Source organism: Callithrix jacchus, chromosome 21 (genome assembly GCF_049354715.1).
Source record: "Callithrix jacchus isolate 240 chromosome 21, calJac240_pri, whole genome shotgun sequence".
NCBI lineage: Eukaryota > Metazoa > Chordata > Mammalia > Primates > Cebidae > Callithrix > Callithrix jacchus.
In genome coordinates this window covers 13,089,076-13,113,333 of record NC_133522.1, presented here as the reverse complement: position 1 = coordinate 13,113,333, position 24,258 = coordinate 13,089,076, and the positions used below count along the sequence as shown (strand labels likewise).

Here is a 24,258-nt window from a genome sequence, read left to right as displayed (position 1 = left end):
GTCTGCAAAAATGATAGAGAAACATTTAGTTTCAATTTTTAATAAAAATACTTTAATTTAGAAAATTTAATTGTCTCCATTTTAATCTACAGAAAGTAAATTTTATGTTGATGTGAAAAAGGATTAGTATCACTTTAAATAAGTGGCCTTTTTTCTCTATTTTAACAATATTTATTAAGTGATTATTAGGACCAGTCACAGTGCTAAAGGCTGGAAATAGAAAGACAATGAAAAAAAAATTCTATCCCTAAAACATAATGGAGGAGGGACAACTATTTTCTCACTATATGAAACGAGGAAGGCTTCATATAGAATGTGATGTCAGATCCAGGCAATTAGGTCTGAGTAGGAACTTCCCAGATACAGATGCATGCAGAAAAGTACAAGATTGGAAAAAGCTGACCTATTTGGAATGGGTGGGGATTTGAAAGTATTGAAGCACAGGAGGCTTGGAGAGTTGGGCAGAGAATGAAGCTGAAAACTTTGGCTTGGGCCAAATTATGAGTGACTTTGAATTACAGGCTTCGACCAATTGATCTCGGTTGACAAGATGAGCTTTCCTCTTTGGAAAATATCTCAGTGTGTATTCAAGAAGGCAAAGGCTGGAAGATACAGGGGTCAGGGTGATCGATTAGCAGGAGGTTTCAGTGATTGAGGGGAAAAATGAAGAATGCTTGTCAAAGCATAAAAGAATACCCCTAGAACGAAACCTAAGATGGAAACAAAAATAACCCTGGATCAGTACCAATGTTCTTCATTATGACAAGGGAAAGAAAACGTAATACTTGCAACTGCAATGCATAATCTATTACAGTTTGGCAGGACAAACATACTACTGCATTTTGAAACTGGAGTTTCTACATCTATAAATTTAACATTTTTTCTAATATCAGTAGTTTTCCTGTAAAGATATATATTTACACACACACACACACACACACACTATACTAAGTATAGAAGTTTATACTTTGATATGCTTATATTTAAATATGTTATTAAGGAAAGTGAAAAAGAGAGAGAGAGGGAAATGAATTTATACACATATTCATTTACCTGATCATGGCTCTCTGCGTAAGCAATGCACTTTTCAAGGTAGCGCCTGTTTGTGAGAGTGTATACTATATTGCCCATATTCCAGTCTTCATCTTTAAACTCTTTAAGCAGCTAGACACAAGACAGAAAAATTAGCTTCTGAGTAAACTATTACTTTTTAAATTTTAAATCCCAATCTGAAGGTATGCATTATTTCAGTGCAAACTAGCTGGTACTCAGATATTAACCCACCCATATAGCAAAGTTATCACTGTTTAAACTTTTACTGCAATCACAGCTTTTATACAGAATGTCCAAGTGACAGTGGTGTAGAGTGTGTGTGTGTGTGTGTGTGTGTGTGTGTGTGTGTAGTATGTATTTGCTTTTGTGCAGTTTAATCATTACATTTTAGGATCTTTGCAGCTTTTTTTCTGTAATAACTGCTACCTCTTGATAGCTGACCACAGTAATGGGTTATTGCACAGTATGTCTTTGTTTTAAATTGCATTTTAGGTTTTGGGGTACATGTGAAGAACATGCAAGATTGTTGCATAGGTACACACATGGCAGTGTGATTTGCTGCCTTCCTCCCCTTCACCTATATCTGGCATTTCTCCCCATGCTATCTCTCCCCAACTCCCCACCCCCCACTGTTCCTCCCCTATTTCCCCCCAACAGACCCCAGTGTGTAGTGTTCCCCTCTCTGTATCCATGTGTTCTCATTGTTCATCACCCACCTATGAGTGAGAACATGCGGTGTTTGATTTTCTGTCCTTGTGTCAGTATGTCTTTCTATAACTTGCACATGGTACAGGTATACTTGTTACATATTTTTTGTTTACATGTAGAGAAATTTGTAAAAAGTGTTTTGTTTCATTTTTTAAAAAATGATAAAATAACAATTATTTCAAATTTTAAAGCTAATTAACAGCAAATAATTACCCTCTTAACAGACCACACATTTTGTGTCTGCATGTCAATTTCCATTCAGTCTTCAGTCTGGCTCTGTCCCTCTAACACTATACTTTCATGCAATTGAACTTGCCGAAGTTAAGCTTGTAGTCCCAGCTTAAGTTAGTAATTGCTCTTTCTTAAGTAAATACTTGCTATACATATTGACATTGCTGATCCTTTCTCCTCCCCATGAACTTCTTCCTTTATTAGTCTATGACTGAAACTCTTGTTTATATTGTTTTGATTTTTCCCGTCACTCCTGACATACTCTGAATTATCTTCCTCTGTTCGTCCTATAAAGGCTGATGTTCCTCAGGATTATGTCCTCAATTTAGTCTCCCTCTTTAATTCACACACACTCATACATAACATAACTGAGAACATAAACAGTTCTCATAATTGCAGTACGAATCATCAGGCAGAAGAGCAACCATCCATAGATGGGCACAGCCTAATCCACGATTATCCTTCTAAAAAGCAAACATGAGTGTTGAAATAAGAGAGAGATTTGAAGATGTAATACTGCTGCTTTGAAGACAGAAGAGGGAGACATGAGCCAAGGAAATAGGCAGCTTTTAGAAGTGAGAAAAGGCAAGGAAATGGCTTCTCCCTTAGAGTCCCCAGAAGAAATGCAGCCCTGTCAATACCTTGATTTTAGCCAGTAAAACCCATTTCATTTTTTGTAACATACAGAACCGTTGTGAATTTGTGCTGTTTACGCCACTAAGTTTGTGGTAAATAGGCATAGGAACAACAGGAAACTAATATATAGACCTACCAGAAATGTGCCAGACTTTTGACAAAAGGGCCAAAGCAATTCAGTGGAAGGAGGGCACATGTTTCAACAAATGATGGAGCTGAAAGAATTGAATATCCATAGGAAAAAAGAGAAAGATAAAGAACCTTGAGCTAATATATTGCACAAAAATTAACTCAAAATGGGTCATGGACTTAAAATATAAAAAATGAAAACAAGGTAAAAATGTTAAATTGGCCTTCATCAAAATTTAAAAAAATATTGCTCTGTGAAAGCCAATGTGAAGAAGATGAAAGAACAAGCTTCAGACTAGGAGAAAATATCTGATTATGATATATCTGGCAAAGGGTTGAATCTAAAATATATAGAGAATCTCAAAACTCCACAGAAAATAAACAACATAATCAGGGAATGGTTAAAAGACATGAACAGATCCCTCACCAAAGAGGACATGAAGGAGGCAAATAGGCACACGCTTGGTATCCAGCCAGCATTATAAACCATTTGAAAAATAATATAAATTAAAACCACAATGAGATATAACTACATGCTGATTATAACAGCTAAAATAAAAAAGTAGTGACAACACCAGATGCTGGGAGGATGTATAGGAGCAAGTCTTTCAAACATCACCAGTAGGAACGTAAAATGTGACAGCTACTTTGGAAAACAGTTTAGCAATTTCTTAAAAAAATAAACAGGGAATTACTATGTGGTTCAGTAAATGCAGTGTTTGAGCTCTTATTTCATAATTATGAAACTTTTGTTGATAAAAAACAAGTACACACATATACACAGTAACTTTATTCATCATAGCCATAACCCGGAAACAACCTAGATGTTTTTCAATGGGTGAAGGGTTAAACTGTGGTATACCTCTGCCTTGGAATCGTATTGAATGTGCTGTTGATACATGCAACAAAAATGTTGAGTGTAACAACATTGGATGTTTTCTTGAATAAATCTCAAGAAAATTTTGCTAACTGAAAATGCCAATACAGGAAGTTCACAAACAGTATGATTCCATTTACATAATATTTTTGAAATGATGAAATTATAGAAATGGAGATCATAGTAGTGGTTACCAGGGGTTAAGGAGTGATTAGAGGCAGGCAAATAAGAAGGTGTTACTCTAAAGGCAACAGGAGGGAATCTTCTGGCAATGGAAGTATTTTGCACCTTGAGAAAATCAGTGTCAGTATCCTGGTTAAAATACTATCCTATAGCTTTGCAAGAAGTTACCACTAAAAAACTGATTGAGTATACCAGATCTCACTGTATTATCTTCCAACCGCATGTGAATCCACAATTATCCAAATATCTCAGAAAGTTTAATTAAAAAACCATATTTATTAAAAAATAGTAGGTGCCCAGTAAATATTTGGTTGAATTAACAGATCAATGAGTTCATTAGACACAAACATCACCTTAACAAAAATACTTCAAAGATGATCTAATTTTTAAAAAGAAAGGAGATACAGAAAATTTGGCATACTTTAGATAGTCAAAAATTTGTTCATTAAATGCTTAATCTAAGAATGGTATTCCAAACCAATGATTTTGAAATAACACAACAAGAAATAATAAATAATCTGCTTTTGAACAACAAAAACATGAATGAAATCTAGCCTTCTAGCATTCTAATCTGACTCATACTGTATGCATAGATAACAGCACAGGCCATAGACAATCTGTGTACAGTTATCTGATTTAATAGCTCTTGTGTTTTGTTGACATGTAAGAAGAATGGGAGACATTTGTTGAATTTTTTTTAAATGTATAACTTACAGAAGTAGAGGAAAATCACTGTGTCAAAGGGTTTTGTTGTGATATTATTTTAATTCAGTTTTATTAACTAAGGGTGGACCCAATTTGGTGATACAATAAGAATTTTAAATAATTACATAAAATAGAAAATGATAACTACTTTCAGAGAATTTATAATCTAAAATAGGATGGTCATAGCATATGTTTAGGATAAACCATTTTTTCTATTTGATAACTATAATTATTATAGTTGTCATGTATGTTGACTAAGTATGATACACTGCCTAATATATTACCTTCAGCATACAAGGCCCTTAAATGTTTATTAGGTTAAATTTCAGTATTTTTTAAGCTACCATAAATACTCAGAGAGGAAATATCTTACTATATGCTATTACTGACTGAAAAATAATTCTAGGTTGATGTACACCTTAAAAGATTATTGAATGTGAACAAAGAATGAGCAAGGCTTTTAGCAGGATGTTAAAAAGTAAGATTTGTCACTTGTGAGGAAAAAAAGTCTACATGAAAAAATTAGAAATAGTAAGAGATGGGCTGATATAGAACCTTATACCAAAATGAGTAACTTGAAGACCACAGCATTTTTTTAAAAGCAACAAATATAAGGCTACCTTCCCATGTATTAAAGGAGAATACACCTTTGTTTGTTTGTATATTTTTAAGTGATAATCTTTATGAAATACTTGTTTTGGGACCTGATAATGTTTAAGGAATTATTGTAAATGTAGGAGCAGAAGTTATGTTGGCTGAAGTTTAATGTCACAGCTACGCATTGCACAAATCCCCAGGGGGACAGTAAAGACAGCTAAGAAATGACTATAGTCAGTAACCACTTCCTTAAGAGCAGGCTCTATGGTTGTTCTGCACAAAATTAAGCCCTTCTTCAACTGTGGTCTCATGGGACCAGTTCATATCCGTAATAAAGGCTCATCGGAAAGCTATGATTTTTTTGAATACATATCTGACCCCTTATACATATTCAGCCCATGACTGTCAACATGGCTGCTACCGTATGTTCTATATCAAACCTAAGTCTTGACTTTAGTCGTTTAGGCAAACATTAACCGAAAAAAATCCAAACTACTTGAACTATCATTAAATTTAATAAAATTTTATCGATAAATGATGTGCAAAGTACTATGTATAGTTATTCATTCCCAGTGTCTGGCACATGGTAAGGACTTTTAAATGCTGAATAAAAGAATGGATGAATCCAAGTTTATTGAGGAAAAATCATACAGTTAAGCAGTTACTGGGAATTAAGGAATAACTTCTACATTAATGCATGATTTATAGGCATAAATGAATGCTTTAATGAAGTCTAATGTGTATTAAATATAGAGCACTGAAGTTTCATATAATTGCATTGTTAATGCAAAATTCCATTTATACAGCTAATATTATATTAATCATATTTTCCACTTGCCTGAATAACATAAGTATGAATACTTTAAATTAGAACTTTTAACATTTTCGGAAGCATCTTATTAAAAAGCATAAGAATTGACAGACTAAAAAAAGAATTTAATACTTCAATTATAATATCTGTAACTAACGATCATAACTAAGAAATAAATTAAAGATAAATTAAGCAACATAGTATGCACAGAAACAAAAAGTATTTACATGGACTCTTACCTGAATCCACTTATCCGGAATTGCCATGGCTAGTCGATAGTCGAAACCACCCCCTCCCTGGGAAATTGGAGAGCACAGAGCTGGCATTCCTGATACATCCTAAGACAGAAAACATCACGTCTTAATGATCAAACTTTTAGTGAATATTCTGACAGTAAAGCCCAGGCCAATAAGTGAAAACAATAACCGGGGCATATACTTTGGGGCTGCTTTGGTAACATGATTGTAAAAGTACGTAAAATTGTGATAGCGCATTTCATTTCCTAACAAAACATTTTCCTGCTGTTTTCACTCCAGGCAAACTTTAATCTCATTAAGCTATTCTTTTCTTTTCTTCAGTATCACCTAGAGAACACAAAATAGTAAAACTATTATTGTTAAAACATAGTTCCTTATTTTGAAACTACTGTAAAACATTTTTTATTAGTTTTGTTGCTTTCATCAAGCACAAAAATGCATGTGGCAGAAATCTGCTATATTTGTTCTTTCTGTATACAGCTCTGATAGGGAGTGTATTTTTGTGAGCACTAGCTTTTGATAAAATAAAATGTAGAGTTAGTACATTAAAAGTGAAACAGTACAGTTGCTTTTACTATAGAAGCTTACACTTAGAGGGGTCTTTGAGATTAGGTAGGGATTATCGCCATTTAGCAAACACAGAAACAGAGGCTTATTAAGGTGAAGGATCTCTCAAGATAGAGAATTTTTTTTTTTTTGAGACAGAGTTTTGCTCTTGTTGTCCAGGTTGGAGTGTAGTGGCGTGATCCTGGCTTAATGCAACCTCTACATCCCAGGTTCAAGCAATTCTCCTGCCTCAGCTTCCCAAGTAGCTGGGATTACAGGCGCCCACCACCACTCCCGGCTATATTTTTTGTATTTTTAGTAGAGATGGGGTTTCACCATGTTGGCCAGGCTGGTCTCAAACTCCTGATCTCAATGATCCACCTGTCTCAACCTCCCAAAGCCCTGAGATTACAGGCGTGATCTACCGCACCTGGCCAAGATAGAGGATTATTAATGATAGAGCTAGAATTCAGATATCAAGCTTTTTGACAGTATGTCCTTTCTACTCTTTTATGCCACCACTAGACAATTAGTAATCCAATAATTAGTCAAATAAATAAAATTAATATAACAAAATATATTATTAAGACAATGATAGGAGAATGAGCTAAGTGCTATCAGTTCTAATTCCACAATATCTTTCAAGTAAGTCACTTTCCGTTGCTCTATTACCACAGCCACAATCTTATTTAACCTTCATTACTTCTGGCCTAGACCATATCCAAATGACAGTCCCCATTTCCACGTTCTCTTTATACTAACTGCTGCCCAATTCAGGTCTTATGAGAGACTCTGTTCCTATTACTGCCCTTCAATAGATTTCAATAGCCAATAACAGAAAATTCAAATTCCTTAGTTTAGGATTCAATTCAACAATTACATATTAAGCATTTCCTATAAGATTTGCTATCCAATTAGCTGCTTCCCTACTCCCTGTTATTATTTAGGAACCATGAAGGCACAAGTTTATAGTAGTTGGCCACTGATATACCCCAAGAATCTAGAATAGTTAAATAATACTTGGCACAAGGAGGTTGTTCAGTAAACATTCATCGAGTGAATGAGTGAGGTGCTCTGAGGGATTAAAAAATAAGACGTAATATCTGACTTTCTTAGATTCATAAACTAGGACCTAAATACACATAAACATATTTATGGTTTATAAAGTAGAAAAAAGATGATCAGTAGAAAAGAAGCCATTCAACAGTTCTGTTTATCAAAATCTAAGTCGCATTTTCACAGACAGGATTGGATGAATATGTATTAAATATCAGGCACCATGTTAGGAACTAGAATTATAGACACAATGCCTTGTAAAAAAGTTTCAAAAGACCAAACTGTTAAGAATGACTGGTGATGGGCTTGTATTAAAGATCAAGATAAATTTTCTCAAGGCAATATTAAGGCATGCTCTACACCCAGTCTCAGTGTTGTGTTAAGAAATAGAATCTGCTAAGAAAAACATACGGTCATTATGAAACCCAATCATCCCATAGACAGATTTTTCTGGATAAACATAGAAATCAACCCTTTTGAAAAGCTTGAAACCTGTATTTATCCCTCAGGCTTCTCGAAAAGTAGCAAAGAACTGAAACTCACCAAATCATGGCAATGAGACGCCATACCAGTCACTCATGATTGCTTCCTTACCTTTCTCTAGTTCTGTTTTCTTATACATTGTTACATTTACTTCCTACGATATGAATGCCTAATTTTAGTTGATCAGAGAGATGGGTTTGAGACTGAGCAAAGCCTTCTTCTTCAGCAATAATCATTGTTCAGTGATTGGCTTTCTGTGCAGCAAGCAGCAGGACCTAGATGAAGCCCTGATGTTTAGTAACAATCATATGGTCCTGACTCTTAAATCTGCTTCCTAGAAAGCTGCCCGCCTCTTTGATGCATATGAGTTATTTGCAGCCCTCTTTTGAAAGTAGAAGTTAGTGACAATTCTTTTAGAATTTCTAAGGAAAAAAAAGGTAAATTATAAAGGTCATCAAAATAAACATATTCTAAATATAAAACAGTTGTTGCCTAATCATATGGCATATGAAAATGATTCTGTGTTTGGGATGAAATTAAAATAGTTCTAATTTTTTACTATCTAAAGAGCACTTATAACCATTCCAGAGGGAAAAAAATGCCTCAGTCAAAAATGTTTTAATATAGAAAATATAATAATAATGTAAAATGGTAGATTTATTTGAGCAAAATAAGGTTTCAATTTTTATAACTGTCATTATAAATAAATTCATATTTCTACTAAAGAAATTTATATAAAATTACATTGCTTATTCATTCAAATACATTCCTTTTCTTAAAGAAAAAGGTCATGGGGATTAATTCTACATTTTTAAGAGACTCCCATTGGACAGAAAAGTGAAGTACTGAAATTGAAGTAGTTTTCAATTTAAGTAGAACAAATTGAAGGCACATCTTGTTTTTTATAAAATCTAAAACCAAGTAATATAAAGTAGGCTAAAGTCTCAATGTTTCATTGGTAGAAACACTGATAATCAGACCAAAGCTCCCTAGATGATGAAACTACTTTACTTGAAATGAATGGAAAGATCAATGTAACAATTTTAAGTTTCATATATTAAATCATTGCTCCTTTTTCTTCAGTACCCATTTTTGACTTGTGTTGTCATCAATTGTTTGCAGTAATTTGTCATTTGTAATATCTCTGCTTCAGAATGCCATAAATATCATTGACAAAATAATTAATTTTTGATGTTTGACAAATAAAATTCAAATATACAGAAGACAAAAGTTTAAAATAAACTCTGATGTTAGAGATATTCAGCACAAAAAACATTATTACAAGTATTAGCAAGATGTGCTCCGATCAAATGTAGGTAGGAAGTGACTATGAAATATTACTGGGTTTCTAAATTGTATGATAGGATGTTGTTTGTTTTTTAATTGTACATAAGAACAAATTTCAGGAATTTAGGGCTACTGCTGTATTTCCAGAAAATACTTAGAGAGTAAAATGCCTAAATGGAATAAAACTATTCTCTATCCAAGCAATGAAATTGTAACATTTATAAAATTGTAGATTTCTGATTTTGAGAAAGGATGGATATAAAAACAGTCTATACAAAAAAACAAATACTACAGGAAAGAAACTGACTATTGCATTTCATGCCAATAAACTAAATACCAACAATGTTAAAATACACCTTAATTCTGACTCTTTATAACAAGTCTTACTATTTTTATATGCCATCCACTGTACTTTACATAGAAAAGTTTTCACATGCTAAATTCAATTTTAATAATAATTCGTAGTTAGAGAACTTAGAAAACCAGAGGGATTTTAGCACTAAATCTAAATTAGCATAAGCATTTAACAAACTTCTTAATTTATCACATTTATCACCAAGAGGGGAATTGTCAATTATGCATATATGGAATTATATCATTACAGTGCAGCTTTGGGACAGTTAATCATGAACCTTCAAGAATCATGAATAACTAGTGAACACTTGGCAATCTGAGAGCAATAACATAAACAAGAAAGGTAATCACATCAGAAAAAGAAAGGCTTCAGAGAAGCTTGCAGGCAGTGATCCATCCCATCTCTAATGACTGAGCCACAAAAGAAAAAAATAATAACAAATGGACAGAAACACATTAATATTCAATTCTTTTCTCTGCTGAAGGTCTCACGGTAGAAGGGCCTGTCCACTGATTAGGACATTTAACTTTCTAACCACTGGCATTTTCTTTTTAACAATAGAATGGTGACAAGTAATTAGTATACATTACCTTTTAATAGGGAAACAGTGAATTTTAAATAATGTGTCACCCTTACAAGATAGCTGCAGTATACTCAGGGTAGAATTTCATTTACACGCTTATTGACAACATGAGATTGATTAATCAGATATGTATGCTGACAAAATGCTCTCTATTAAAGGGGGTCAGAAGGTAAGACTTCAACACAGCTTTACCTCAGCAACTGTTATAGAATCTGGATACAACGTGTGAGCCAAATGATTTGCCAACATGAGGTAAGTCAAGGCATCTTCATCTACTTGTAGTCCGAAATATTCACTGTAATCACCTGAAAAACCTTGACCTTAGAAAAAGAAAATCAATACGAATTATATTAATAAGCAAGTCTTAACTCTGCACAAATACATCCACCAATTAGTTTGTTTATATGAATTTTGTTATTGTAGCAAAGTTTAATGATAACGTAACCATGAGTAACTATACTGACTAGTTTAATGAAAACATATCCATCAGCAAATATACTGACTTAGAAAAGTACTACACGTCAACATTCAATCTTGCAAATCAATTCTGTCTGACAGATGCACACAGACAAGTAAAACAAAGCACTTTAAAGATTTAATTTAAACAAATTATGATGCAAAAAAGTGAAACCAATACTAAAGAGAATTCTGAATATCAAATTTTCAATACATTTTCTGTCACATTAAGATGTTAATGTTAGCTTGTAATAGATACCTCAAGATAAGGAAAAGAAAACAGAAAAACCCCAATAAAATTGAGACATAATATTTACATTATTTCAAACATGTACTGGAATTTATGCAATATGGAGTTTCCTATGATAAAGAGATTACATACTCTCAAACTTTCTCCTACTTCCTCTTCTGCCACCTCCTAATTTTAGTTAGTTACAGAATGTTTCACTTACGGGGTTTATACCATTTACTTTCCATTATTTCAGTACTTTACTCATTGTTATAATAAAATCAAATTTGTGCTCAACATCAGCCTTTTTTCCTGTTTCTCTATATCTAAGTTCTATTGATTTTTTTTTTCAGTTTTCTGGATTCTATCTCTGAGGGATATTTTCAATTGTAATTATGGAAGTCTTATCTTCGAGTTCTTTCATGTTTATATTCAGCAGCAATACAACTGCCAAGTTTCTCATTTTTGTTTGATACTGTCATTCTTTAATTTAAAAATATTTAATTGACAAAAACTATGTATTCAAGGTTTCCAAGGTACTGATTTGATATAGGTATACACTGTATACTGATTACTACACTCAAATTAACATATTCATCACCACCCATAGTTACCATTTGTGTGTGTCTGTGTGTGTGTGTGTGTGTGTGTGTGTGTGTGTATGATAAGGATATCTAAACTCTGCTCTCATCAAATACCAAGTAATATTATTATTATTTTTTTTTATTTTATTTTTTTTTGAGACGGAGTTTCGCTCTTGTTACCCAGGCTGGAGTGCAATGGCACGATCTCGGCTCACCGCAACCTCCGCCTCCTGGGTTCAGGCAATTCTCCTGCCTCAGCCTCCTGAGTAGCTGGGATTACAGGCACGCGCCACCGTTCCCAGCTAATTTTTTGTATTTTTAGTAGAGTCGGGGTTTCACCATGTTGACCGGAATGGTCTCGATCTCTTGACCTCGTGATCCACCCGCCTCGGCCTCCCAAAGTGCTGGGATTACAGGCGTGAGCCACCGCGCCCGGCCCCAAGTAATATTATTAACTATAGTTACATTAGATTCCACATAGCTTATGCGCCTTAAAACAAAAGTCTGTGCCCTTTGACCAACACCTCTCTGTTTCTTCCACTCCCCAGCCCCTGGCAACCATCATTCAACCAGCAAATTTTTGAGTCACACTTTGTAAGACTTTTGCAGACATTGCTCCTGGCAATACAATACTATGAATCCAATCACTTTTTTTTTTTCATGCATGCAGGTAAACTTTGGGTAAATTCTTCACCTCCTGATGAATCTGAGGAGTTTCTCTTTATTACTGAGTTTATAAATTAAATACTGTGTCTTGACATTAATTGGTTTATCTCCACTTTTCTGGTATTATATTTGATCTTTTGCTGTGCAGTTTCAGGGGTTTTGTACATTGCGTTCCCTCATTCTAAGGGAGACAAACATGTTAAGTAACTCAGAATATTTTTTTTCACCATTTCTTGGATTCTCTATTCATAAAAAGCACATCCCATATCTATAAACTTTGGTTCAGTTCTCTAATACCACAAATCCCTGGAATATACCCCTCTCTCATGAGGGAGTTTCTTCAGGGGCACTTAGGTGTTTAGGAAAGGATTTTTCTTAACTTTTGCCATCCTTGCCTTTGTATACCATAAGTCAGCTTCCCCGAAACGGGAAGATATATATCAATGAAATCTGTCGTGTTTTATAGATTTGACTTCTTTCCTAGGAACATTTCAAGCAGGCAGCGTCATGAGTAAGATCAAGCAGTAGCACACGTTGAACGTTTAGCTTCTGTTCTTGGCAGTCACTTTTCAAGATTTACATTCAAGTTTTTCACCCCCTTTTTTTGTTGACTGTTTATTGCTGGTGAATACTTGGCTATGAAAAAATAATAATAAGTGCCCAGGTGCAGCGGCTCACACCTGTAATCCCAGCACTTTGGAAGGCCAAGGCGGGAGGATCACCTGAGGTCAGAAGTTAGAGACCAACCTGGCCAAAGTGGTGAAACCTCGTCTCTCCCAAAAAAAAAAAAAAATATATTACCCAGGCATGATGGCGGGCATCTGTAATCCTAACTATTCCAGAGGCTAAGGCAGGAAAATGGCTTGAACCAGAGAGACGGAGCTTGCAGTGAGCAGAGATCGTGCCACTGCACTCCAGCCCTGGTGACAAAATGAGACTCTGTCTTAAAAAAAAAATAATAATAATTGTTCCCATGTCATCTATTGAGGGATTAGTATTCTGTGATTCCACTTTGTACAACTTTCAAACTGAGAGTCTGATGAATATTTGTATAATTTAATTTTAACCAGGTGAATCTATAATTAAAATATATATTTTGTTTAATGTGTAATATGTAAAAACCTACGCATTCACAACTGTTCTCTTTTATTATTTTTAATTTTCATTAGAAGTGCTGTAGGGTTCACATCCTGAGGGATAAATGGCTGTTCCTCAAAGAAATGTATAAGCTACATACTAATAACAGCATATTAAGCATATATATATATAAATTCTTTTTTTTAAAGAGTTTTGCTCTTGTTGCCCAGGCTGGAGTGCAATGGTGCAATCTCAGCTCACCCCAACCTCCGCTTCCTGGGTTCAAGCAATTCTCCTGTCTCAGACTCCAGAGTAGGTGGAATTACAGGCATGCACCATCACGCCTAGCTAATTTTTTGTATTTTTAGTAGAGATGGGGTTTCTCCTTGTTGGTCAGGCTGGTCTCCAACTCCTGACCTCAGGTGATCTACCCGTCTTGGCCTCTCAAAGTGCTGGGAATATAGGCGAGAGCCACTGCACTCGGCCTTAAGTAGATATCTTTCAAAGGAAATTACTGTCTTTTGCTTACTTATAAAATGTACATAATACTGTACCACCTGTCAAAACATATTACTGTATCACCTGTCAAAATTGGATAATAAATTACTGCAGAGAAGGCATACATAATAGAACTAATAAAAATCAAGAAAGCAGCAATGGTCATTGAAGCTTCTGCAATTAATTCCAAGCCTGATTATGATAGTCTGGTAAAAAAAAAAATGAAATCAAATCATTAATTACATCTGTAATGTATCAGGTCACCTACCTATTCCATGGTGATGGTAAAGCATGGATGTAACACCATCAAAACGAAATCCATCAAAGCGATATTCTTCCAACCACCATCTTATGTTTGACAGAAGAAACCTTAAAACTTCCCAGCTAAGAGAGAAAGGAAATATGTGTTTAAGCAAATGTAAAGAGTGTTTTGCTTCATTGTTATAAATGTTTGCTATTTACTAAAATTATAAGGCTCTATCTCAAGAATCATGATGTTCAAGAAATAGAACATATGTAAAAACCAGAAAATTACTAACAAGTATCTACCTGATATGTTTGATGAAACTTACTCTAAAAGGAAAAATTATTAATTTTAATTCAAAAAAGTCACTTACTATCTAAGCAAATTTAGAGAAAAAATTGTTTAACATGAACTCCGAAATCGGGAAGCCTGTCTTATTTAATGCGGTGTTCCCCGCAACCAAAGAAGTGATGATTGCATAGTAGTGCTCAAAAAAAGCAAAAGAATAAACTCTATTATCCATCCCTGAATTTTTACAAAGCCTTTTCATGTAATATATCCATAGCTATGTGATTTTTCTCCTTTCAGAAAATGCATTTTCATTATTGGGAGAAAAATGTAATTCCAATGACTTTTTGCTTAAAATATATCCTCATGTTACAATTTCAAACAGATATGATTCAGAATTAAAAAGAAAATCAACCACATGGTAAGAAATATTACATCGACTAAACTGTTGTTTTGTGGAGGTAAAAAAAGAAAACCTAATTACCAAAAACCACATATGAATAAAGTACAAAGTTTTACCAGTTAAGGAGTCCCACATCCATAAAAACAGAAGGAAAACAAAGAAACCGTATAACTCAATTAAAAACACCACACAAAACAAGTCTGCTTTGGACAACTGAAAATAAAGCATCATCAATTTGTATTTTCTTTAGTCATATAGTTATGGTTGAGTTCTCTCTCTTATTATAACTGTGGTTTTAAGACTTTAATACCTCATTTAGTTTAATGGCAAAGCTCCGTAACAGTGCACACAAATCTTTAGCCCAGTTGAAATTTAGGTATTTTTAAAACCTTCCATATATTAAAGAGCGACCCGACATAAATGAAGATTAAGTCATCAAAGTTAACTTCAGGATTGCAAATCCAAACTTTGGGGAAAGGTGAGTGTTGTTAGTGATTAACTGTTTTAAATAAGTTACTTTGACTTTCGAAAACTTACTAAATTAAAAAAAAAAAAAGTAAAGAAAAGAAATGCAAGCCATCTAGTAGCTATAAAATGGAGTCAGGAGGTTAAGATTTTAAGGTTAAGCAATGTTGAAGGTAATATTTGCTTATGTTTCTGTTAATGTACATTCATATAGTTTAAGGGGAGAAATCCTGTTTAACAAGAAGACATGAATAGAAACAAAGACATATTCTTGAACTGTGTAAGATCAAAATCACCGATTTTGCATAGGAATTTCAATTACTATATTGTGTATAGTTTTCTCATAATTAATAAATTTTATTTTTTAGAGTTTTGGATTCACAACAAAATTGAAAGGAAGGTACAGAGTTTCCTGTCTCCAAATGTATATCTGTATTTTGTAACAAGTTTGGTGTATGAGAATTTCAGAAAGACTTGAATAAAACTGCATACAAATAATCATTTGAAAATAATATATTCTTATAAGAAAAGGAAAAAATAAATGAATTATATTGCAATTCAGTGAAAAACAGAAGAGGGAAATCATGTAACTTGATCACTGAAAAGAAAAATTGCCTAGTGTGACAGATGTTATTAAAAGTCAAGGTAGTAAAAGTCCTATTCATTTCTTTTACCACAATATTTAATCTATTCTATTCTTGACCAAACGAGGAAATAAACTGTGTTTAAAATATTAAAAGAAAAGGACACGTTTGGGAATAACTATGTTAGTAGACAGATTCTTGGCATGTATGAACAACAACAAAAATTCCTGTGATAGAAAAGGAACAATAGTAACAATGGAGCATATAATTCAAAAGTTCTCATGGGTTAAAAAATGCATTGTATTCTCAGATCTCTGAAATATTTTTACACACTGTCTAAAAAAAACAGTCTGTTAAAAACTACTACAAGTTTAAAATGATAGATCAAATTTCTAGTGCTTTTAAATTTATTTTATATTTTATGAATCATTAATGAAATAAAAAACAAAATTTGATGAGAATAAACTATCTAGAGCAAAATCGTGAAGAACTAAACTCTAGAAAAGTTTTATTTTTTAACCAAATATCAGGAAATGGATTTAGAAAGAAAAGCCAAATATAAAATTTTAAAGTTAGTAGCTGCAAGTGGAAAGCCAAAGTTAAAAGTATTAATTCTCTGGCTAAGTAGATTTTCCAAAACTAGATTATTAGTATCAGTTATGCAAAAATAACTAGTCCTATAAGGGTAGCATTTTATAAATAACTATCTTTTTTTGTGCAAGAAAAAATGTACTGCCAGTTTCTAAGAATAGTAATCTTAGTCATGCTATATTAAATGTTCTGCACAAAAGCACAACCTTTTCATATATAATTATAAAATACTTAGCATACATTACTGGAAAGAAAAAATTCTTCCCAAATCATTTTTTCTCAGAGGTACCCGGATCTCAAAAGTAAGTGGAAGATTCTTAAATATACATTCAAAATCCAAGTATGTAAGGACATCCCAGAGACACACCCTGTTGTATACCCTAACTTCCAGGAGTCACACGGACCATGGAAAGGATAATCTCATACAGGAAGGAACTAGTTCACTGAATCTAAGATTTGTCTTTGAAACAGAACAGCCTAAAGGAATACATCACCAGTGAAAATACTGATTTCTGCAAGATGTTCAGTATTATCTCTCCTCTCATAATTTCCAAATTCAAAACTCATAAATTCAATTTTTCCTTTTTTGGGGTGTTGAGAGAAAGAGGAGTTATGAAGTATTCCAGACTAAGACTGAATTAGAAATACTCCTCAATGTGCTCTCTAGTAATATATGAACCGAATCACCTGAACTGAAAGGTTTGCCTTGAGTAAGAGTATGAAAATGTCTGGCAAAAAGCACAATAAAAAAGGCAATTTACTTTTTCTACCTCAAAATGTCATCAAACAGCCCATAACACAGTTGATATATCCAATTTATTAGAATCTCATAAAAATATACAGCAGAATTTGAGACACGGTTTTACTTTGGTGCGTTCCAACTTAGATTACTCCAGTGGCATACAGCTTTTAAAGTCTGTCCTTACAAACTACTTACTAGCAGCCTAATTTCTGAACAATTGGAGGAGCTAGATGCTAACTTCTAGAAGGTGATGCCAAAAATGTGTATACCTCACAGGTCACAATGAATGTGTTTAAGAAGTAACCCATTTTAGTTCTTAGCTCTATATCTTAAACTAATTAACACATATATTAGAAAAAAGCACTGTGTCATTCACATTGCACATAGTCAATTGATTAACGCACTCCCAATTTATTTTTTGAAGCAAAAGCAAAATCTCTAGAATACAGCAAAAAATAATGAAATGCAATTGACTTTCCTATGAATCATAAACCACTAAAAAATGTTTAAATCAAAGATTCCTAAAATAGAAACTGAATACATCGATGGATGATACATACATTTAAAGGTTCTGGCAATCAAACTAATCATGATTCTAATTGGCTTAGATGTCTGAAATATTCAACCTGTAATCAAGTAACGAGGATTTATTAAAGAAATTTTGTCACACACAGATAATTCCAATATTAAGGTTTTTAGGAAATATCCTTAAAATCAAAAACTGTTGATTGTCTCACATTCTGCCAATAATCTTTATAATGAAATAAAATATAGACAAATTTTCTCAGTGAGAAACTACAATCAAATATAATGACATTTATTTAATGAAGTTACATTTTGTAATCCAAGCTTATTTGCTAATGTTCTATTTATTTGTGGTCCAGAAAAACCTCTGAGACTTTTTAAATTTGCAACTTAGTTCACTGGATGGTACTAAACCTATTAATATTGTATATTGATAAATAAGAGACATTACTAAGCAGTGGCTAAATATAAAAAAATTAAAAATAAAAAGGAAAAAATCATGTTCCTCTTAGATATTCCATAGGCTTTTAGACTGATGAATATTAAACAGTACAACATAAAACAACAAATCAAAAACCTCATGTTTGAATCTATGTATTTCAATTGAATTAGTAGATTGTGAAAAAAAATGAGAAAGGTATGGAATGCCAAAAAATAAAAATAAATAAAAATAAAGCCTTAAATGAAAATAAAAATGACATATTTTTAGGAAGATATTCTAAAATGTCACTTTATATATATATATATATATATATATATTTTTTTTTTTTTTTTAATTGCATTTTAGGTTCTGGAGTACATGTGAAGAACATGCAGGATTGTTGTATAGGTACACACATGGCAATGTGGTTTGCTGCCTCCATCCCCATCACCTATATCTGGCATTTCTCCCTATGGTATCCCTCCCCAACTCCCTACCCCACACTGTCCCTCATCTAATCCCCCTCATCACAGACCTCAGTGGGTGATGCTCCCCTCTCTGTGTCCATATGTTCTGATTGTTCAACACCGGCCTATGAGTGAGAACATGCGGTGTTTGATTTTCTGCTCTTGTGTCAGTTTGCTAAGAGTGATGGCTTCCAGGTTCATCAATGTCCCTACAATGGACATGAACTCATCGTTTTTTATGGCTGAATAGTATCCCATGGCGTATATGTGCAACATTTTCCCTATCCAGTCTATCATCAGTGGACATTTGGGTTGGTAAAATGCCACTGTTTAATAACAGGTAACATCTAACTACCTGGTTGACTTTAAAAAAATAAAATAATCCATCAATCAACTTAATTTTAATTAAATTAACCGACAATTAAAAATAAAATTGTTTTGCTTATAATTTATATAAATTATATTACAAACTCAGCCAATTGGAATTAAGAGAAAACTTGAAATGATCAAAAAGTACTCTAATACTAGATAACAGTTTCATCAATAATAAAATATATCTGGATTTTAGACACTGAGAATTATATAGAGGCTACTGTACATATTAATTCCAAATACTATTCATTAACGAGTAGCCCAAAACTCTAGTGAACAAATTGGTTATTCAACTACTAAAAATCTGTAGTAACAGAAACTTCAGAATGTAATTATGGTTTTGAAGTTTTCAATATCACATAATTTTCTGGATTTTATTCCATGCAACTTTATTTTATATAAATTAATATGTTGTTTAATCAGATTATATCCACTGAGCCCCAGTTACATATATCCATTAACAAAGTAAGTGTTTTCTTTCCCATAAGGCCTAAATTGTACTTAGCATATTAAAATTAAATACTTCATTAAAATTAACTCTATTTGTATTACATATCATTCCAATCAGGTATTCTCCAGGAAGTAAGTAGAAAAGGATGATATCGTGCTTTCATAGGCTAAATGATTCCAATTAGCTTTTTACGATAAAATAAAATAGTTGAGAAATTTTCGAGTTTTATTCTTCTCTAATTTTACTTGTATTATTAAGATTGGTTATCTATGAAGTAAGATGAGGAAAAGGCAAACCTGAAGTGTCTGTGACTATGAGTGTATGCACATAAAGAGTGAGAGTGAGAGAGAGAGAGTGTTTATTTGTAGGAACTGACAGTCGACAGCAGTGAGAACAGAAATGAACGCTAATGGTCTGACAGGATGGAAAAAGACAAATGTAAAAGAACAAACACCCCCTCTAATAGAGCACAGCTACACAAACCTAGACGGGGTAGCCTACTACTACATACCTAGGCTATATATGCTTTATAGTCTATTGCTCCTAGGCTACAAACCTATATAGCATGCTACGGTATTGAATATTGGAGGCAAATGAAATGCAATGGTAAGTATTTGTGTATCTAAACAGAAAAGGTACAGTAAAACACAGCATTGTAATCTTATGAGATCACCATCTTTAATGTGGTTGCTTTTTAAAATGTTATATGGTACATGACATTGTATGTATATATCTGTATATGTATATACCTGTGTCTACATACATATAGACACAGGTATATACATACACATACCCACGTTTTTCAAACAAGTTTAAAAATCTTACCTTATCTACAAAATAAAGCTAATGACTAGTTCAAATCACAATAAGTGACAGTGACTTGAACATATGTAATATACATCACGACAAAAATATTAATACCATAATTGGCAATCAGCTTATAAAGAGATTATTTTAAAGGTAAAAGTTTGAAAAAGTTAATGAGAAATATACTCTTATTTTTATTTTTTCCCTTCTGGATTATTTCTAATAAATTAACCAGGATATTTAAATAAGCTACTATGATAATTTTATAATTGAAAAAATACATTCCTCAACTTGATAATTTTCCATTATCTCACTTAAATTTGTAATTATGTGTATAGATTTATTTACCTATTTTTAGCCAGTTAGGCCTGAGCCATGGTGTCTGGCTCTAATGAGTATCAAAAATAAATTAGAATAAAGATCTTACACAAACATAAAGTATCTGGGAGCTGGTTTTTGTTCCAGACTGAAATAATTATTTTACAGACTACTGACTTTACATACACTATAATAGGACTTTCCTTCACTATCATCTCAGAATGATATGTTAGGACAATATTCAAGGAAAACCATATTACAATGTATATAGATGTAGATATTTAAGATAATTTTACGGTAGTTATTTTGAAGATGCAACAATGTACTTTGAGACCGAAAATGGATAAGAATTTTAGACAGGTGATGAACTGGAAAAAGCTAGCTGTACAGCGATTGAGGGAGGGCAAGCTGAAAACACAGAGGCGCCTAGCTCTTCAAAAAATGAATAGTGTGTGTGTATGCATGCGTTCATGTGTGTGTGTGTTTTAGGAGTGAAAAATCAAGGAACATATACAGGGTCTGTGATTATATTTAAATTTCAAATATCACTTGTCAATTGTATTCAAATTTGCACTCGCTTTGCTGAATAATATGTTTGTAATTATATTTGGATACATTCTCACAAGCAAAAAGCAAAAGGAGCGAGTTTTCATTGGGCTGACTGGAGGGGACCAAAATAGAAAGGAAAAATGTGATATTATACAGAAAAGAAAAAGGAATTGAAAGTCACCAAAGTGTCTACTAGCTTTCAGACTCCCCATATGATACAGCCTCCTTTAATAAGGCTGTGATATGGTATTCTGTGGTTTGGGAAACTGAGGTTTAGAAAAGTTAAAAAATAGTGTACAGGTCATACGAGTAATAGGAGCAGGTGCAACTCAACCTTCTGACTCTGAAAGCACACCTCTTAACTACAATTTTATATTCTATATTTAGCATGACTACATTAAAAATTATTTCTTGTTTTTGGCAATTTCCCTGGTACAACATTTTTTAAACCTTGTAATTCCCACATATCCATAATTTCAATATGTGGTCATACTAGTTATATCAGTTAATCTTCTCTAAGCCTTGGTTTTCCATAATGTAAAATGGAAGACATTTCTGCACCCTCCTGAATGGAGATGAAATGAAATGGATATAACGTCATGGCAGTATTTGATAGAGTGCCAATCCATGAGAGTTCCTATTAAATAATAAATACATTTTGAATATTTGTTTAAATATTACATATAAATTGCATTTATGGCTATAATATATCAATGTGTTCTTCTATTAGTTGTGATTTTCTTACACTGAAATAAATCATAAAGATAAGCATGTTTTAGCTAATATCAAAGCTAAATAATCCTTTTTAAAATTCAGCATTTATTTTTCCTAGAGTTGTATTTTATTTACCTATTTGTACATTGAAAATGCCTTTCTTAATTACTGCTTTGTACCAGGTGCAATGCCAGGTGCTGGGTACACAGCCATGAATAGCAAATACAAAACATCAATTTGTGTGGAGTTTAGAGTTTAACAGGAGAAACAGACATTTTACAACTACTAACACAAACACATTTAGTTACAATAGTAATTAATAACACAAAGAATAAATATGGTGGTATGGGACTGTATTGAGAGAGAAAACAGTCAATCTATTCTGAGGAAGTGAAGTAAGCTTCTCAGAAAGTGATACTGAAAACTTGAAACCCATATATAACACACATTCAAAGTTATTGGAAATAACCTTCCATTAGCTCAGAAAAGCCCCCAATCCACTTTTGACAGGCACAGCGGGAATATATTTTTATGACATCCTGTCAGTTCACTAGTGTTGTCTTTAACATAGGACTTCCTTTAAAGACAGACTCAACATGCTCAACAAAATTCGATTTTATAGAAAGGCATCTATTAAATTAATCATCTTAGTTCAAACTCCTATATCAAATTGTCATAGACAGGGTAGATTATAGACAACAGATACTTATTCCTCATAGTTCTGGAGGATGGAAGTCCAAAATCAGGGTGCCAGCATGATTAGACTCTGGTGCCCACTTGTCACTGTATCTGCACATGGTAGAAAGAGAGTGAGGAAGCTCTCTGGGGTCTCTTTTCTAAGGGCACTAATCCATTCAGAGTGTGAAGCCCTCCCAAAGACCCCACCTCCTATTAGCATCGCCTTCGAGATTAGAATTCCAACATACAAATTTCAGAGGAATAGAAACATTCAGAAACAAAAGGAAGAGAGGAAGAAGAAATAATAAAATAACATTTTTCTGTATTTGTTAATTTTATGTGACTGCCACCCCACATAGCACTTGACTATTCTTTCTTTCTAAATTTCTCCAGAATTTTTCTACTTAAAGAATACCTTTGAGACAGTCTTTCCAGAAGCATGCATATCTAGAACTTCCCACTTGATACTCCTTCTGTACCAAGTCTCAACTTTTCTTGGCTGACTCATGCCCCAATTCTTGTCCTCTTCAACTCATACTCTGCTCGCTCTCTGCTTTGAGAATGTGACCTTTTCCTCCTTACTCCCTGTGGCTCCTCAATTTCTAAACTAGCTCTTCATATGGCCTCTATTTCTTATTCCTTCCTTCTTCCTCTTCTAACCTCTTCTCCTCTCTCCCTTTCCTCTTTCTTAGCCGCGGTTCCTTGTTAGTTTTGATTGCAGAAGCAAAAGTAAAAGCCTGTCCAACTATAGTAGCAATTGCTTGTAATTCATTAAATATACACATTCATATACAATTTTGCAAAAATAAAGATATCAGGTACTCTGATGTGATGAATTTTGTGAGAAAATTATGTCATACTTCACTTAATGAAAATTAAGCATTTATAATATACAATAAAATAACACTGAATTGGGAGTCAAGAAAATTATGTTCAAGCCAATTTTGCAAAAATCAGTATATTAACTCATAATCTCTTTGAACATCAGCGTGATAATTTTTTAAAAGAGGGTACTAGATTATTTGCTCTCCATCTTACATATTTTTTATTTTATTTTATTTTATGACAGAGTTTCTCTCTGTTGCCAAGGCTGGAGTGCAGTGGAGTGATCTTGGCTTACTGCAACCTTCACCTCCCGGGTTCAAGAGATTCTCTTGCCTTAGCCTTTTGAGTACCTGGAATTACAGGTGCTCCCCACCATGCCCAGCTATTTTTTTGTATTTTTAGTAGAGATAGGGTTTTACCATATTGGCCAGGCTGGTATTGAATTCCTGACTTCAATACCCGCCTCGGTCTCCCAAAGTGTTGGGATTACAGGCATGAACCACTGTGCCCGACCTATAAATTTAAATTTAAAGATTAATTCAAGATGAACATTTCTGAGTTTTAGCCTACAGACTAAATAATTTGATTGATTTCACTATATTCTACTAGATTACAGATACAAAGGTTTATGACATTAAATGCACCTTAGACAACAATAGACTAATAGCCTGAAAAAAATGACATCCAGACTCAAAAACATTATAAAACCAAAACCAACCAGCACCACATTCCACAATCCCAACAGAAAGCCCAGCACAAGGTTCACAAGATCTTCTTGTTTCTTACATTAATGCCATGTGAGAGACA

The 24,258-nt window shown here is 33.3% G+C and overlaps 1 protein-coding gene across 2 annotated transcripts in view; it reads right to left on the bottom strand.

The window, feature by feature from the left end:
* GBE1 (1,4-alpha-glucan branching enzyme 1) overlaps positions 1-24,258 on the bottom strand; it is a 279,090-nt gene that overhangs the window by 90,539 nt on the left and 164,293 nt on the right. For both annotated transcript variants that reach the window (XR_013530578.1, XM_017967116.4), the window contains exons 8-11: positions 14,276-14,391; positions 10,690-10,817; positions 6,170-6,268; positions 1,054-1,164 (exon numbers count right to left, since the gene is read on the bottom strand). Coding sequence is in view for 1 of the 2 variants with exons in the window: in XM_017967116.4 (XP_017822605.1) it covers positions 1,054-1,164; positions 6,170-6,268; positions 10,690-10,817; positions 14,276-14,391 (454 nt within the window). In the remaining variant the exon portion in view is untranslated. The remainder of the gene's footprint in view (positions 1-1,053; positions 1,165-6,169; positions 6,269-10,689; positions 10,818-14,275; positions 14,392-24,258) is intronic.